Source organism: Rattus rattus, chromosome 11, assembly GCF_011064425.1.
Source record: "Rattus rattus isolate New Zealand chromosome 11, Rrattus_CSIRO_v1, whole genome shotgun sequence".
NCBI lineage: Eukaryota > Metazoa > Chordata > Mammalia > Rodentia > Muridae > Rattus > Rattus rattus.
In genome coordinates, this window is record NC_046164.1 from 24,784,199 (window position 1) to 24,797,822 (window position 13,624).

Below are 13,624 nucleotides of genomic sequence, written 5' to 3' on the forward strand. Positions count from 1 at the left end.
ACTGTTATAAATTATATTATAAAGATCTGATATGCAGGATGTCTGATACGCAACCCCGAGAAAGGGTTGGTTGACCCCCAAAGGGGTGGTGACCCACAGGCTGGGATCATTGGCCTAGAGCAGCCACACTACGAAGCTAGTTAATTCTTCCTAGTGCTTATCACAAACTGTATGTCTATGCCTAAGCCTTCAGCTTTCTAAGACCCAACAGTGACCAGCTGTATACTCTGGAAGCATCAGAGCTATTTTCTTCTTCCAGATATGGATATGCGTATGTGTCCATATTTATGTACAGTTTTCCCCGCTTGAGGGTTTTCAACAAAGACTGAAATGACTCACTACTGTCTTCCACGGTTGTTTTTCCTTTTCTGGAAGCAGTGAGAGACTCTACTGAAAAAAGATTATGAATGCAGCATGTGCTACGGAGGTCTGTTTTTCTTCCTGTGCACCACAAACAAGAGGGTGGTTCCTTGTGACGTAACCCAGGAGTGAGCTGAGTGCCGTGTGCTTCTCGGATAGCTCCTGGCTGCAGATTCCGCACATGTTACTCATTACTGTTCTCATTTGTTATGTAGTAGCTTGCGGTGCCCCGTGAACATTAGATCAGAGAGCACTGGGATGTTTTGTCATTCAAGCTAAGAAATATATAGGTGGTCCTATTTATTTATTTACTTATTTATTTATATTTATTTATATGTGTTCGAGTGTTTCACCAGCACACGTATCTGTTGCTAGCATAGGTTAGAACAGGGTACTGGATCCCTGGAGTTGGTGCTACAAACTGTTGTGAGCCACTACGTGGGAGCTGGGAATCAAACTGGGGTCCTCTGAAAGAGCATCCAGTGCTCTTAACCATTGCGGTACCTTTCCAGCTCCAGGTGGCCTATTTTATACAGGCTTTGTTTTGCACTCATTTAATGGAAACAACTGTCTTTCTGTGGAGGAAATGTTTTATTTCTGCTCCTATCACTGAAGTCAGTCAGGGCAGCAACTCAGGTAAGAGCTTGAAGCATCAATGATGAAGGAATGCTGCTGTCTGACCCATTCACCACTCATCCTTAGATTTCCTATAAGCCCAGATGCTTGCCTAGGAATGGTGATGCCCACAGTGGGCTGGGCTCTCCTGCATCATTAATAATTAAGGAAACCCCCATCAGACAATGGCCAGGGGACAGCCAGATCTAGGCAACCCTTCAATTGAAACTCCCTTCTTAGGTGAGTCTAGGTTGTATCAAGATGATTTAAAGCTAACCAGGGTGACTCTGTTAAACACCACGAGGTGTTTTATTCATGTAGTAATCAAGTCTTGATACTTCTAAGGTTCGAGGTTCATCTCTGGCTGCTCTTCAGAAGTCAGGCAGGATGTGTTGCACGTTCCCTGCTTACTGACTTCCTAAAGTCTCTCCTGTGAATATCACTCTAGTCTCCACTGAGCCATCCATATTTGGTTGACTAATAACGAAGTTGCCAAAAGAAAAAAACCTAACTTAGTTTTACTGGTTTCTTTTTTAATTAAAATTTGTCAGGTTCATTTATGATGCTTCAAGCCGAGAAGATATTAATCTGTAACAAAATGTATCTTACACGTACCAAAATTCCATGCGTATTGGAACTGTGCTGGAAGCTTGTGGCGGATTTATTACTGGAATGAAAACAGCAGCTTATGTAGAAAATCCTAAGGATATTTAGCATATGGAGCATAATGAAACATTCACCCACCTCTGGTAAGAAGACGGCTATTCAAATGACCGATGAGTGAGGCCCTTCCTGGCCTCCAAAACCAACATCGGCTGTATTCTGTGCAGTCAAAGGCACCAAAGAGACTTTACAATGTAGGGGCCAAGGCTCAAGAAATAACACACAGATAGCTCTTCTCAGGGGAAAAAGAAAAAACTGGAAAAGTGACTTTAAGAAAGACTCCCTTTCTGAGGCATGTTTTAGATCCACGCTTACTCTCGCAGATAAACCACCAGGGCTTTCCTTTAAGTGGCTCGGATAGCATTTTCAACATGGACTCCTCATACGGGCAGTGCGTATCTGAGTGCTGAAGTGTGCATAGAGTCACAGCAAACTGAAGCTGGCAAACATATCTTACCAAAGAAAATCGCTCCTAGGAGGAAGTTTCACTATGACGTTTAGAGAAAACATAGTTTAGCAAAGTTTAAGGTCAGCATTGTGGCTCAGTGGTGGAGTGTCTTGCATGCATGGCTTCCTTGTTGGGTCTCTAATGCAGAGAAAGTCTTCCTTTGATTGCTTTCTAAAACACATCCTTCCTCTTGCAAAATATTAGAGCTGGTACCAATTCCCTGCTTGTACTGCAATCTCCAAGCTGTCTTACACCCTTCCTTACTGCTCTGTGCCCTTTTAACACATCTGTTTTTCAAAACCATTCTTTCTGTAGGATGCATTTTCCTCTCTCTGTTCCATGTCTTGTAGCTGCCAGAAAGTCTTGGCTACTTTTTGATCTGTTTTTTACACTTGGAGCTTAGCACTGAACTCAGAACTCAGCCTTTCTTTAACTTTAAGTAACCCACTTATTAAAATGAAGACGGTCACCAAAATCCAGCCATGGTTCACACTGAGCTCTGCCTTTTACACACTGGGGTCCACCGGCTGAGAGATCACAGACACCTCCTACACGGCATATTTCACACCCTTAGCGAATTGGAACTGAGAAAACCCTAGGCAGTCTACTGGGTGATTGATATTTGGCTGAAGGCTACAATGGACTTCTGTGAAGTTTAGCATTTAAACTGGATGAAGCATGAAGCCAAGCCCTCCTAAGGACCTGAGGACATGCACTTGTCTGAGATGCATATCTGCACGGCAAGTCAGGAAAATATCAAACAGAGGACAAACCGAGTAAGAGAAGGCATCATTTAGGAAGACGGTGAAGGAAATCACGGTAGTAACTATCAGTAAGTCAAGGTGGCAAGGAGGGCTCCTTGAACACTGGCCATGGGGGAGTGAGATGTGTGTATTTTGCAATGAGCACTCACATAGGCTTTGGAGACCGTCTCGCACGAGAAGTGTGACTACAGTGTGTGATGTGTGTCTGGTGCTCGGATGGTTTTTCTAGCGCCACACCTGAAATGGTACCAGACCGAGTCACAGCAAGCAGCACCTGGTAGCTCTTAGGCGTCTTGTCTGCTTGTAGGAATGCCGCTCGAATGGGGACGTTTCTGGTGGAGCTCATCAGCAGTGTCTACCACATACGATGAGACCCATAGTTCCTTCGACGCCTCTTAGTAGAAGAGGAGTAAGAAACGAGAGGAGCAAGGCCTGAGCTGAGGATTATGTTAGAGCAAAATGTGGGCATTTTATAAAGCTATAAACCCCCCTCGGTGTGTCCTTTCGTCAGATGTCTATGAAAGAAACAGTCTCTCCACATTGCCAATATTTATTCAGATTTTCTTGGAAAAAAAAAAAGTATAGGGTCGACATTCATTAACAGTTTGTAAGTCTTCTGAAGGCAAACATCTGCTTGGCGCCTGGTGGTGTGCGCGACGTCTTTTTCTTTGAAGGAATGTCTGTTGAGTAGTTACTGGCTTCGTTTGTGCCTTGTCGTTGCCTCCTAAGTTGGACATTTATTCGAGGAGTCCTTGAGCTAAAGACGATCCCCCAAAGACTCAGGAAGTAGGCCTGCCCTGACCTCCTTCTTCTTAACACACTCGTGTTGCAGCAGAAAGTATACAGTGTCCCCGTAGGCCTCTTCTTGGAAGACACCATCAGGCAGAGTCAGGCAAAAGGTTTTGCCTGGGAATGTCACTCTAAGTGACAACACTTGCTGAAATCAAGTTGTTTTTTTCTTTTTCTTTTCCTTTTTAAAAAATCTACTGTGGAGAAAATGGCCTACAAGGGGGCTGAGCTTTGATTAGAGATGTTTCAACCGGAGAAAAATGCTTGCTGAAGTTTAACCTCTGCTTTTCAGGAGACACGAGTACATAAATTATGTAGCAGGACGGTGATTACGAGACAGTCTAAAAGCTGGAGGCTTTAAGCCAATTTTCAACCAACTGTCACAGAATGTAAGTTTCAAAATATGTTTAAACTAAACTGACAACTACAGGAAAAAAATTAAAAAAACCCCAGAAAAACATAAGATTCTTTGAAAAGCTGGGTTATATGAACTGATGAGGACTTCAGATACCGCACACTATTCAGCACAGCGATACTTCACGGTGGCCTTCCTGCTCTTCTGGAGGGATAGGTCAGAGGAAGAAAAGCTGCATGTTTGTCCCCAGACCAGGATCTAAGCAGCAGAGAGGTGATGCCTAACAGAGCAGCCAGCAGAAGCACAGTTCATACAAAACCTCCAAGGGGGACCAGGTGCTCCCAAGCTGGGATGAGCACCCTAGGAGGTGCTCCCTTCTTTTTCATACCTCAGTACCTGTCCTCCACCTGCTTTAACATCAGCCCCCGAAGAGTCTGTGCTGCTGCCTTCTAGGCTCACCATTTCGTAGGGAGAATGGTTCAATTCAGTGTCTAAGGTGCCAGAGAGGGTGTGCAGGAGGAGCATGTCTCTAACTCTAGTACTTGGGAGGAGGAGGAGGAGGAGGAGGAGGAGAGGGAGGAGGAGGAGAAGGAGGGATAGAGGAAGAAGAGGAGGAGGAAAGAGGACTAGAAATTCAAGGCTAGCCTTGGGTACACAGTGAGTTCCCAGACAGCCTGGAATACATGAGACCCTGCTTCTTAGACTAGCCAATTAAGCTACCAACCAAACAACCTATGTATCTGTGGCTGTCCCAAGTAAGAAGCAGTGGACTTGGGCAAATGAATGGAAGGGAATAAGTACCAGAAGAGATGTTTATGCTGATAGGTTGAAAGCAAGACACTCTTAGACATGGGCGTGTGCTGCTTCTTATTAGACGGAGGCAAACTGTTGAACAGCAAACACAAAGGTTGCACAGCTTCTGTGAACACAGTGCTTGGTAGGCTGATAGGAAACAAAACTGCTATACTGTTTTGACTTTCGATCCATATATATATATATGCAATATATGTATATATACACATATACACATGTGATATATATATATATAACTTCTTGACATATAACATGTAGCCTATATTCTGTAAACCAAAACCAGGACTCCAATGCCCTGAATAATTTTGGGTTGGGGCATTGTCTCTGTCTCTCAGCGGTCCCCTCAGAAGACAGGGCTGGAGGAGTATGACGGCTGACAGAGAACAGCAGCTTCTTTCAATTCAGCAGAGGCTCTGGAGAGCAAAAGTGATCTTTGTAACCGTGGCTATTAGGCAAACAGGAGAAACTCTTTCTGCCTTGGGTGCCAGTGTCAGGGAGGAAAGCTGACGAAGGCCTGAGGACGGAGTGGATGAGACTCATTATTGACTCCATTATCCTGCTTCAGTGGACTGTAGAGGAGAGTCCGATTCTGGATTCTCTTCATGGGTGTGGACTGACATACGGTAGACTGGAAAGGTGTCTCATTTTGAGGGAAAACCTCAACGACTCAGCACGAGTGTGAGGTGAACTTGGGACACAGTGCTGTGAAGTATTTTGAAATAATATTCAATATTTATCTGAGCATCACTTTTCTAATGGAATGAAATAGTTTCCTGAGGCTGGGAGATTACTGTGTGAGAAGAAGAATTACCCCGGGGCTCATCCTCCAAGCACTCTGCAGGCTCACTCCCCATCCCCAACCTGGGACAGGGGCACCGCCATTACATTCAGGGGTCAGCACAGGAACGAGAAAAACATGATCTGTGCCAGTGGTTCAAATGCGAAGAGGCACTAGGCCAAGACGGTGCACACACATTAATCCGGCTGTGGCACTGACGTAGTTCTGGGTTTAGAGCAGCCTCAGAGACAGGCCAGAAGCCTTTCTTTAGGGAAAAGAGGATGAGGGTAATTAGACTAAACAGAGCAGAAGGAAGACATTTTACTGAAACAACAACAAAATCCTGACTGGAACTATCTGGCCAGGGGCCGCCAGGACCCTCAAACGTCCACATGGCAGAGGCAGCCCAGGAGGGAGGAAGCAGCCACACACGGATTTCTAAGCTCAGTGTCAGCACTGAGCTCCAGGTCCACTGCAGGGCGAATCCCTCCCAGGGTCCCTGGCCTGGAAGAGTTCTGAGGCCCCTGTGACCCCCCAGACAAGGATCTCCAGAGAGAATATCACAAGCACAGAACTACTTCCGCCTTGCTCTGCTCTCTAGGGCTCCTCTGCTAGGTTTGACCCTGTGGTCGAGCTTTAGGAAGAACTGAGGGAGGTACTGTGTCAGGCTCTGCTCCAATGGCTGTATCGGGAAGACCAGCCTCCCTGCATCTTGGAAGCCAACTGCGATCATGCTTAGAGTAGAGCGGGCAGAGACAGCGAGGACAGCAGGGAGTGAGTCCTGCCCAGCACTGTGCCCAGCACACAGTAGGCACATCACAGATGCCGGCTAGAGCCAACTGGCTGCTTTTAGCTGCACGTCACTGTTTTCCGGTCTGCAGACCGTTTCTGAGTAGGAGCCAACAGCCATGACACTCCTGGGCTTTTGAGCGATCTCCCGCTGATCCTCATGAACCCATTAGTGGAGGAGACGAAACGGCTAAATGTAGCACAGAATCACCCTGACGGAAGAGTGTGAGGGCTGAGCATCCCTGAGCCCCTGTCAAGACATTAGCAGGAAACCAGGAAGTTACTGAAGCCCCAGATTTTAAAAAGCACGAAGATGCCAAAGCAGAGCCAAGCATAGAAAATAATTTCCATCAGTGTGATAAAAAAGAACATGGCTGTTCTAAACGCTAAGCATTCGCATACCCTACCACTCAAAATAATACGCTTGGTTGTATTATTAATAGAGACCACAGAGAAGACTAGATTCTATAATGATACCTCTAATTAGAAACCTGAAGATAAAGGGCAAGCCTTAATTCTCTGAGTACAGTAAAACTTTGTAGGTCAAAATGATGCTTATGCATGGTCCTTACAGGGCGTGTGGTTTAAACGCACTCCAGGAAGTAGAGAAATTCAAGAAATAGATTTTAAGTGGATAAACTGAGACAAAAAGAAACGGTTTAAAGGGAATACGTTCCTTTTATTAGGAAATAGAGCTTTTCAATAAGAGAGCAAACAGAAGGATGTGGAGGACAAGGGCAGGAGCACAGATGGGAAATTATCAAGAAGCTACACTTGTGTTGTCTCCTGAGGAGGGAAAGTGAGTTGAATCGGTACGGGATCCACTGACCAGCTGGCATGACTCAGCACGGGATGACGGGGATGACGGGGATGACGAGGATGACGGGGATGACGGGGATGACGGGAGACCCTTAGCTGAGGACACCTCAGGAGAGGAGCCTGGCTAAGGCTGTCAAGTAGGACAGAGTTTTCACAATTTAGACAAAGAGATGGGGAAGATCCCCTCAGCCAGAGAGGCTAGAACTATGGTAACTCAAAAACAGAATTTAATCTCAGACATAAGCAATATAATAAATTAATAGGCAAGAGTCTTAGAGTAAATAAACTTCAGCTGTTTGGAAAATGACTCAGTCTGTACCTCCCATTACACTGTCCCTACAGAATAAATCCTAGCAGCAGGATCAGCAATCTAAATAGAGACAACAGGGCTCTTTCCATATGAACCAAAGTGGAAATGCAGATAAATAATGTACTTTTTCTCCCCTGAAGGTCAGAGTGAAGGCTTAGAGCTCACTCTATCACTAAGCTACAGCCCTGGCTCGCTTGCTCTCTCTCTCTCTCTCTCTCTCTCTCTCTCTCTCTCTCTCTCTCACTCAATATACATACATACATACATATATATACATACACATATATATACATATATACATGCATACATACATACATACATACATACATACATACATACATACATACAGTGTTGGAGTTTGAACCCAGAGTGTTGTAGATGTTAGATAAAATCTACCTGACTATATTTATAGCCCTCTCGGAAGTGTATTTATTTAATTTTTTTGGTATAGAGTCTCCCTAAATTGCCCAAACAGACCCTACGCTTGGTATCTTTGGCTCCAGCCTCTGAAGTAGCTGGGATTATTGACGTGTGCCATCTACTTGGCTACCATTGGCTGATTTTAAATAGGGATAAGCAGCAAAGAGATGGCGCTTTTGTATTATGAAAAGTATTCAGTAGTGACAGTTAGGGCTCACTTTCAAAACTCCGCTAACAAATCCATCTCGGCTTGTGAACTTTGGGACTTGAGTGAATGAATGAAATGACCCAACATTTGTAATTTCTTGATTTAAAAAAAAAAGAAAGAAAGCTTTGTGGACCGTTAAAAATTAAGGAGTTAAGGTAAGGCTGGAGAGAGAGCTCAGTAGTCAAGACGCATTGTTCCGCTCCTCGGAGACCCAAACTCTCTGTTCCTAGCACCCACGTGGTGCCTGTAATTCCAGCTTCGGGGAAGCCAGCCTCTGTAGCCTCCTTGTGTGCCTGCACACAAGTGCACATAGATGTGACGATATTAAGATCAGGTCACCTCTGTTGAGATCTGACAACGCTGGGGAGAACTTACCTGCAGCAAATGACAGCTTTGCAGGACAGAGCTAAGTCCAGGAAATACTGCCGGACTCCGAAGGTTAAGGCATATTTGAGGGTCTTCCCATCGATTATGAGAGCGAAATCATTCTCCTTCCGGAGAGCGTCTCCGAGGGTGGTGCAGTGGCGGCTGAGCGTTTCCCTCGTGCCCTGGAATACCAACCACAGGTCATCAGCATCCATTTGTTCTACTGCAGTGTCTCTGGGATGTTCAGTAATGAAAATTAGTTATTTTTATAGGTTTTTACCTTTCAAATTGCTTTCGAAAGCCTTTATTCAGTTCTCACGACAGCCCCCGGAGAGGGGGACTGAAAAGGCTATCAGTTAAAGCTGTCCACAGTAGGGCAGGGAGCAGCTCTTAATCCTCCTTGACTTAACCCCATGGCCACAATACTGCAAAAGCACTGTCAGTAAATTCTCTTCTTCAAAAAAAAGAACAATACCAATCTAATTTATGAACTAATCAAAATTGGTTTGCCCTGAACCAAGGGTAAAAGTTGGAGAACATAATTTAAATAATTTATGACTGTTCTTTTGAGAGTACTCAATGCTATTGAGATCAAATTCTCAGGGACCTAGAAGGGGAGACGCGGGGTTTGTAACCTCCTGTAACCTCATGAATTGGCGTTTACGTTTCCACGATGCTGTATTTAGTGGGATAGAGACACGAAGTTTGGTAATCGTGATAGGGCCAATACAAGGAGCCTTTCCATCAACCAGTAGTTAGTTCACTCTTAAGCAGAGTAAAAGCCTTTAGTAGAAGACAAAGCTTTACTCATTTAGATTGTGTATGTATCTGCCACCAAGGGCTGCTTACCCAGCTCGTCAAAAGGAAAAAGTTAAAAACAAAAACAACAAACAAACAAAACCCTCCCACATAAAATTACCATTTCTTTTTTTTTAAACTATTTTTATTTTGTGTGCATGTGTTTGGTTTGCATGTATCTGTGAGAAGGTGTCAGATCCCCTGGAACGGGGAGTCACTGACTGTTGTGAGCTGCCATGTGGGTGCTGGGAATTGAACCTTGGTCCTGTGGTCTTGAACCTTGTGCCTATGTTTTCAACCACTGAACCATCTCTCCAGCCCCCAAATTACCATTTCTTATACCTAGTTTTCATCCCCCAATCCTGCAGACTCTTCTTTAATGCAATGGGCCCATTCAGTTTCTGTTCCCAAGAACCCTGACACTGAACAAATACAATACTCATTCTACACGAGGAGACAGATATTAAACTTTTTTCCCCGAGTGCTAACTCTACAGTTATGTAGATAAAAACAGAATTACCTATAATATGTTTATGGAATAGTATGTGTTTATTATAGTCAAAACAGAGTTACTTGTGATGCTGTATTTGATTGTGCACAGTTGTCAATGTTAGACTAAGTGACCTCTGAGTATGGCTGTGTCCGGTGACAGTTAGATTACAAGTGCTCTGAACTAATGAATGGATTCACATCTTCACAGGATCCTAAAGTGGTGGTGACGCTGGGAAGTGGTGACATGAGAGAGGTGGTGCCTGTTGGAAGAAGCGCCACTGGGTGTGGAGTTTTCTCATCTCTCTGCCCCAGCACTTGCTTGTGTGCTCCCTGCCCACTGTGCTGTTAGCTGGTCCACCATACCTTGCCCATAGAGTGAACTGGACCCAGGAAACTGAGCAAAAGAGTTGTTCTTATCGGGCGTTCCGTCACAGGGATGAGTGAGAAAAGTGACTGGCACATTCCTGCCACAGTTTCAGGGCCTGGCCTGTCATTTCATTTTGAGGGAAGCAGTAAGAAAAGTAAAATTTCACATGGGAGATATTTGAATGTGTTTCTCACAGAGTGTCTTGTCAGTCTAGAATCTGCTTATTTGGGTGATAAACCATGTCACTTTATAGAGTACGACTGCCCAACGTGCCCCAAACTAAAATCTTATAATAAGATGTTTACATTTTATATCTGGGGCAAGTACTTGTTTGGTTCAAGAAGACTTAAGAAAAGGCAGCATGAAAGTCTTTAAAACTCTGCCAATAACGTTTATAGTTGTGCCTGCTCAACTTTATGGTTGCTCCAGAAGGTTTTAAGAGTAAATTCATGGAGATTGGGTGGATGAGTTCATCAGCGAAGCAAAGTTCATCAAACGAAAATAAAGCAAAACAAAAACTCAGAAAATAACCAAAATAACCACTCCCCCTCCAACAAACAAACAAGCAACTGCCTGAAGTATGGTGCAGTGAGTACCACAAGGAGTACGTGCAAGGTCACAGCAGTTTTTCTGTTCTCTCCCAGGAGCCTTCACTGCCTTTCACCTCATCTCTGTAGAAAACTGAGGTGAAACACACATCATCCTATTCCTGCTCTACCATCTTCCAGTGGCTTCCAGACATTGACCCACTGAAGTCCAACACCCTTAGGATGGCATTGAGTCTCCCCGTAGCTGGAGACTGAGGACCTTTCCTCACAGCTCCCTCCACAAGCTGGACTCTTGTGTGTCTCTCTCCCTAGGGTGTCTTTCCTGCCAAAGCAAACTCATCTACCAGGCTCTCCAGCTGCCCACTACAATGGAGCTTATGCCAACAAAACCTTCAGCTCCTTCCGGGGAGTGTCCAGGGCAGAGCCTCTCACCACAACATGTACAGAGCTTATGGTGTGACACACTCAGAGATACATCTTACTGAGTGACAGGACTGATAAATTCCATAGCATTCCATTTCCCCTTATTACACACACACACACACACACACACACACACACACACACACACACAGACACACACACACATACAGATACACACACACACACACACAGATGGAGACAAGAGACATATAGAGAAAATCCTTGTCCTCTTCAGTAGAATTTCAAATAAAGATAAGAGCCCCTGTATGTGTATGTATACATGTATATGTGTGTATACATGTATGTGTATATATACATATGTATATGTGTGTATTTATTATTTATTTCTATAAGTCATTGCTTAAGTGTCACCTGATATGAAAACGCGAAACAAAGCTACCAAGGACCCATAAAAAGCCTCCAATTTTTTTGGGCATCAGAAGAACCCATCCCCAGGGCTATGCAGTGCCCATGCTCCCCAGGCTGTAGGAGCAGCCCCCCATGCCCTACTTTCCTTTCCTAAGGTCCTCTCTGACCCCCTCAAATCAGCTGAAAAACCCTTATTTGTGGCATCAGTACCTCTGCGTTTCCTTGGTGACTATCAAAGATCTTCAGCAAATCAAGAGGTGTCAGGAGATGTAGGAGGCAGCACGTCAGGAGGGTGACAACCTCACTGCACTGAGTTCTCAGCCACCCGCCGGCCCGGGGGATGTGACATTAACACGAATTTGCTAACTCCCACTGTTATTTTAGTTCACAGTGTTCTTGTATAAGGAGCTATGATCCTGGCTGGGTGCTGCTGGGTATAAGCTGTATTTTATCCTTATTTACTGCTGGGAGTATTTTAAAATTCTCTTATTTATGAAACGTCACTGCGTTTTTCCCCAAGCCCGGGAGCTGTACTCTATGTCTATGTTGCACTGAAGCTTATCTCCCGTGGCTATGCATAAATTTATTACTGTGTTAGCTGCCACTCTGTGTCTTTTTTGGCTACTGGAAGGGGAAATGTTTAAACATTTAAACTTAGTGACTTGTGAAACTGAGAATATATAAAGGGGCAGATAAATTAGGAAAATGAAGTCAAAGGCTCTCCGGGGCAACAATAAAAGGCCACGCTGTACTCTGCCTGCTGTCATTTGTACCAGGGACTAAGAGGGGCAACGGAGATGGTCTGAAGTTAAGGCAGTTTGTGGGGACAGACGGACTTGAAGACAGAGGAACTGTCCTAGTTCTGGTTGCCAGTCAGTGAGGGATTGACAAGGGTGGTGACATTTCCTGTGGCGATTCTTTACTCAAGTCCCCACTCCCTGGACCCCAGTGTCCTGCACGCTATGTGCTCAAGGAAAGTGTTCACCACTGGTGCTTACAGAAATCCTCCCCGACCTCCTCCTCTGTCTTCCCCTCTTTGGAACAGCACAACCTTGCTACAACAAACACCACTTCTCAGTGCTGGTTAGCTTCTGTCAACTGGACACAAACTAGTCATCTGGGTGGGGGTGGGGTGTCCCTCAATTGAGGCCTCCTTCAGGTTGGCCTTTGAGCCACTCCTGAGTGGTCCTGGGTTGTAGAAAAAAGCATGCGGAGCAAGATAGAGCAGACCAGTAAGTAGTTGTGGTTTCTGTGTCAGTCAGTTCCTGTTCCCAGGCTCCCGTCCCTCCAGCTGCCCTGATTTCCCTTGATGACAGACTCTATAACCCGTAAGATAATAAACACTTCCCACCCTGGTTTGGGTCCGTGTTTTTATCACAGTAATAGATGATGAACCAGCACAGGTTTTCAAAATCCAAAATCAATGAATAAATAAATGGATAAAACGTTCTCACGACCCCACTTTCCCTGAGTCCTTCAGGTAACGAGAGTTCTTCCATTTCTTTGGACCCCCTGCCTACTTGGCTTATGCACCATAGGATGCTATGGCATGGCTTCGTTTGTATCTCAGGCTTCCACTTGTGACTCAAGTCTGTCATGACGAGGCCACAGAGGCGACTGGGAGTGACATCAGAACTCCTTGCTCCTGTGACCCCTGTGGATGGTTTTCTGCTGGCTGTCAACTCCCCTAGAACCACGGATACATTCAGTTAGAATGAGGGAAGCGTTACTATGTTCCCCTTATTAGAAAAGAAATAGAGAAAAATAAATTGCAATACAACGTCTACTGCACTGAGTAACAGCGACTGCTCGGTGGGTGCAGTAAGATGAACACCCGGGCTAGCTACCTAGTGATCAAGGCAAGCCGTGCAGCTGTAGGCCAAAGAGAAGGGAATGGTACCTATGGTTTATAATAAACCTGGGCATGGGAAGAGGGAGGGAGAGGGGCAGGGACGAATGACGAGGAAGGAGGCAACTATGCTGAATTCTTTCCAACAGCAATGGGATCAGAGGCCTAAAAATCCCACTTAAATTTAGAACGTAAACTGGTCAAAACAGACAGCGTGTTCAGAGAATGCACTCTCATAGAGTAAAACGATACAACAGCAGTCTTTTAGGAACCCAGAGACT

The 13,624-nt window shown here is 44.9% G+C and overlaps 1 protein-coding gene across 5 annotated transcripts in view; it reads right to left on the reverse strand.

The window, feature by feature from the left end:
- Atp8a1 (ATPase phospholipid transporting 8A1) overlaps positions 1-13,624 on the reverse strand; it is a 227,865-nt gene that overhangs the window by 55,079 nt on the left and 159,162 nt on the right. For all 5 annotated transcript variants that reach the window (XM_032915816.1, XM_032915818.1, XM_032915815.1 and 2 more), the window contains one exon: positions 8,507-8,679. In XM_032915816.1, the coding sequence (XP_032771707.1) occupies positions 8,507-8,679 (173 nt within the window). The remainder of the gene's footprint in view (positions 1-8,506; positions 8,680-13,624) is intronic.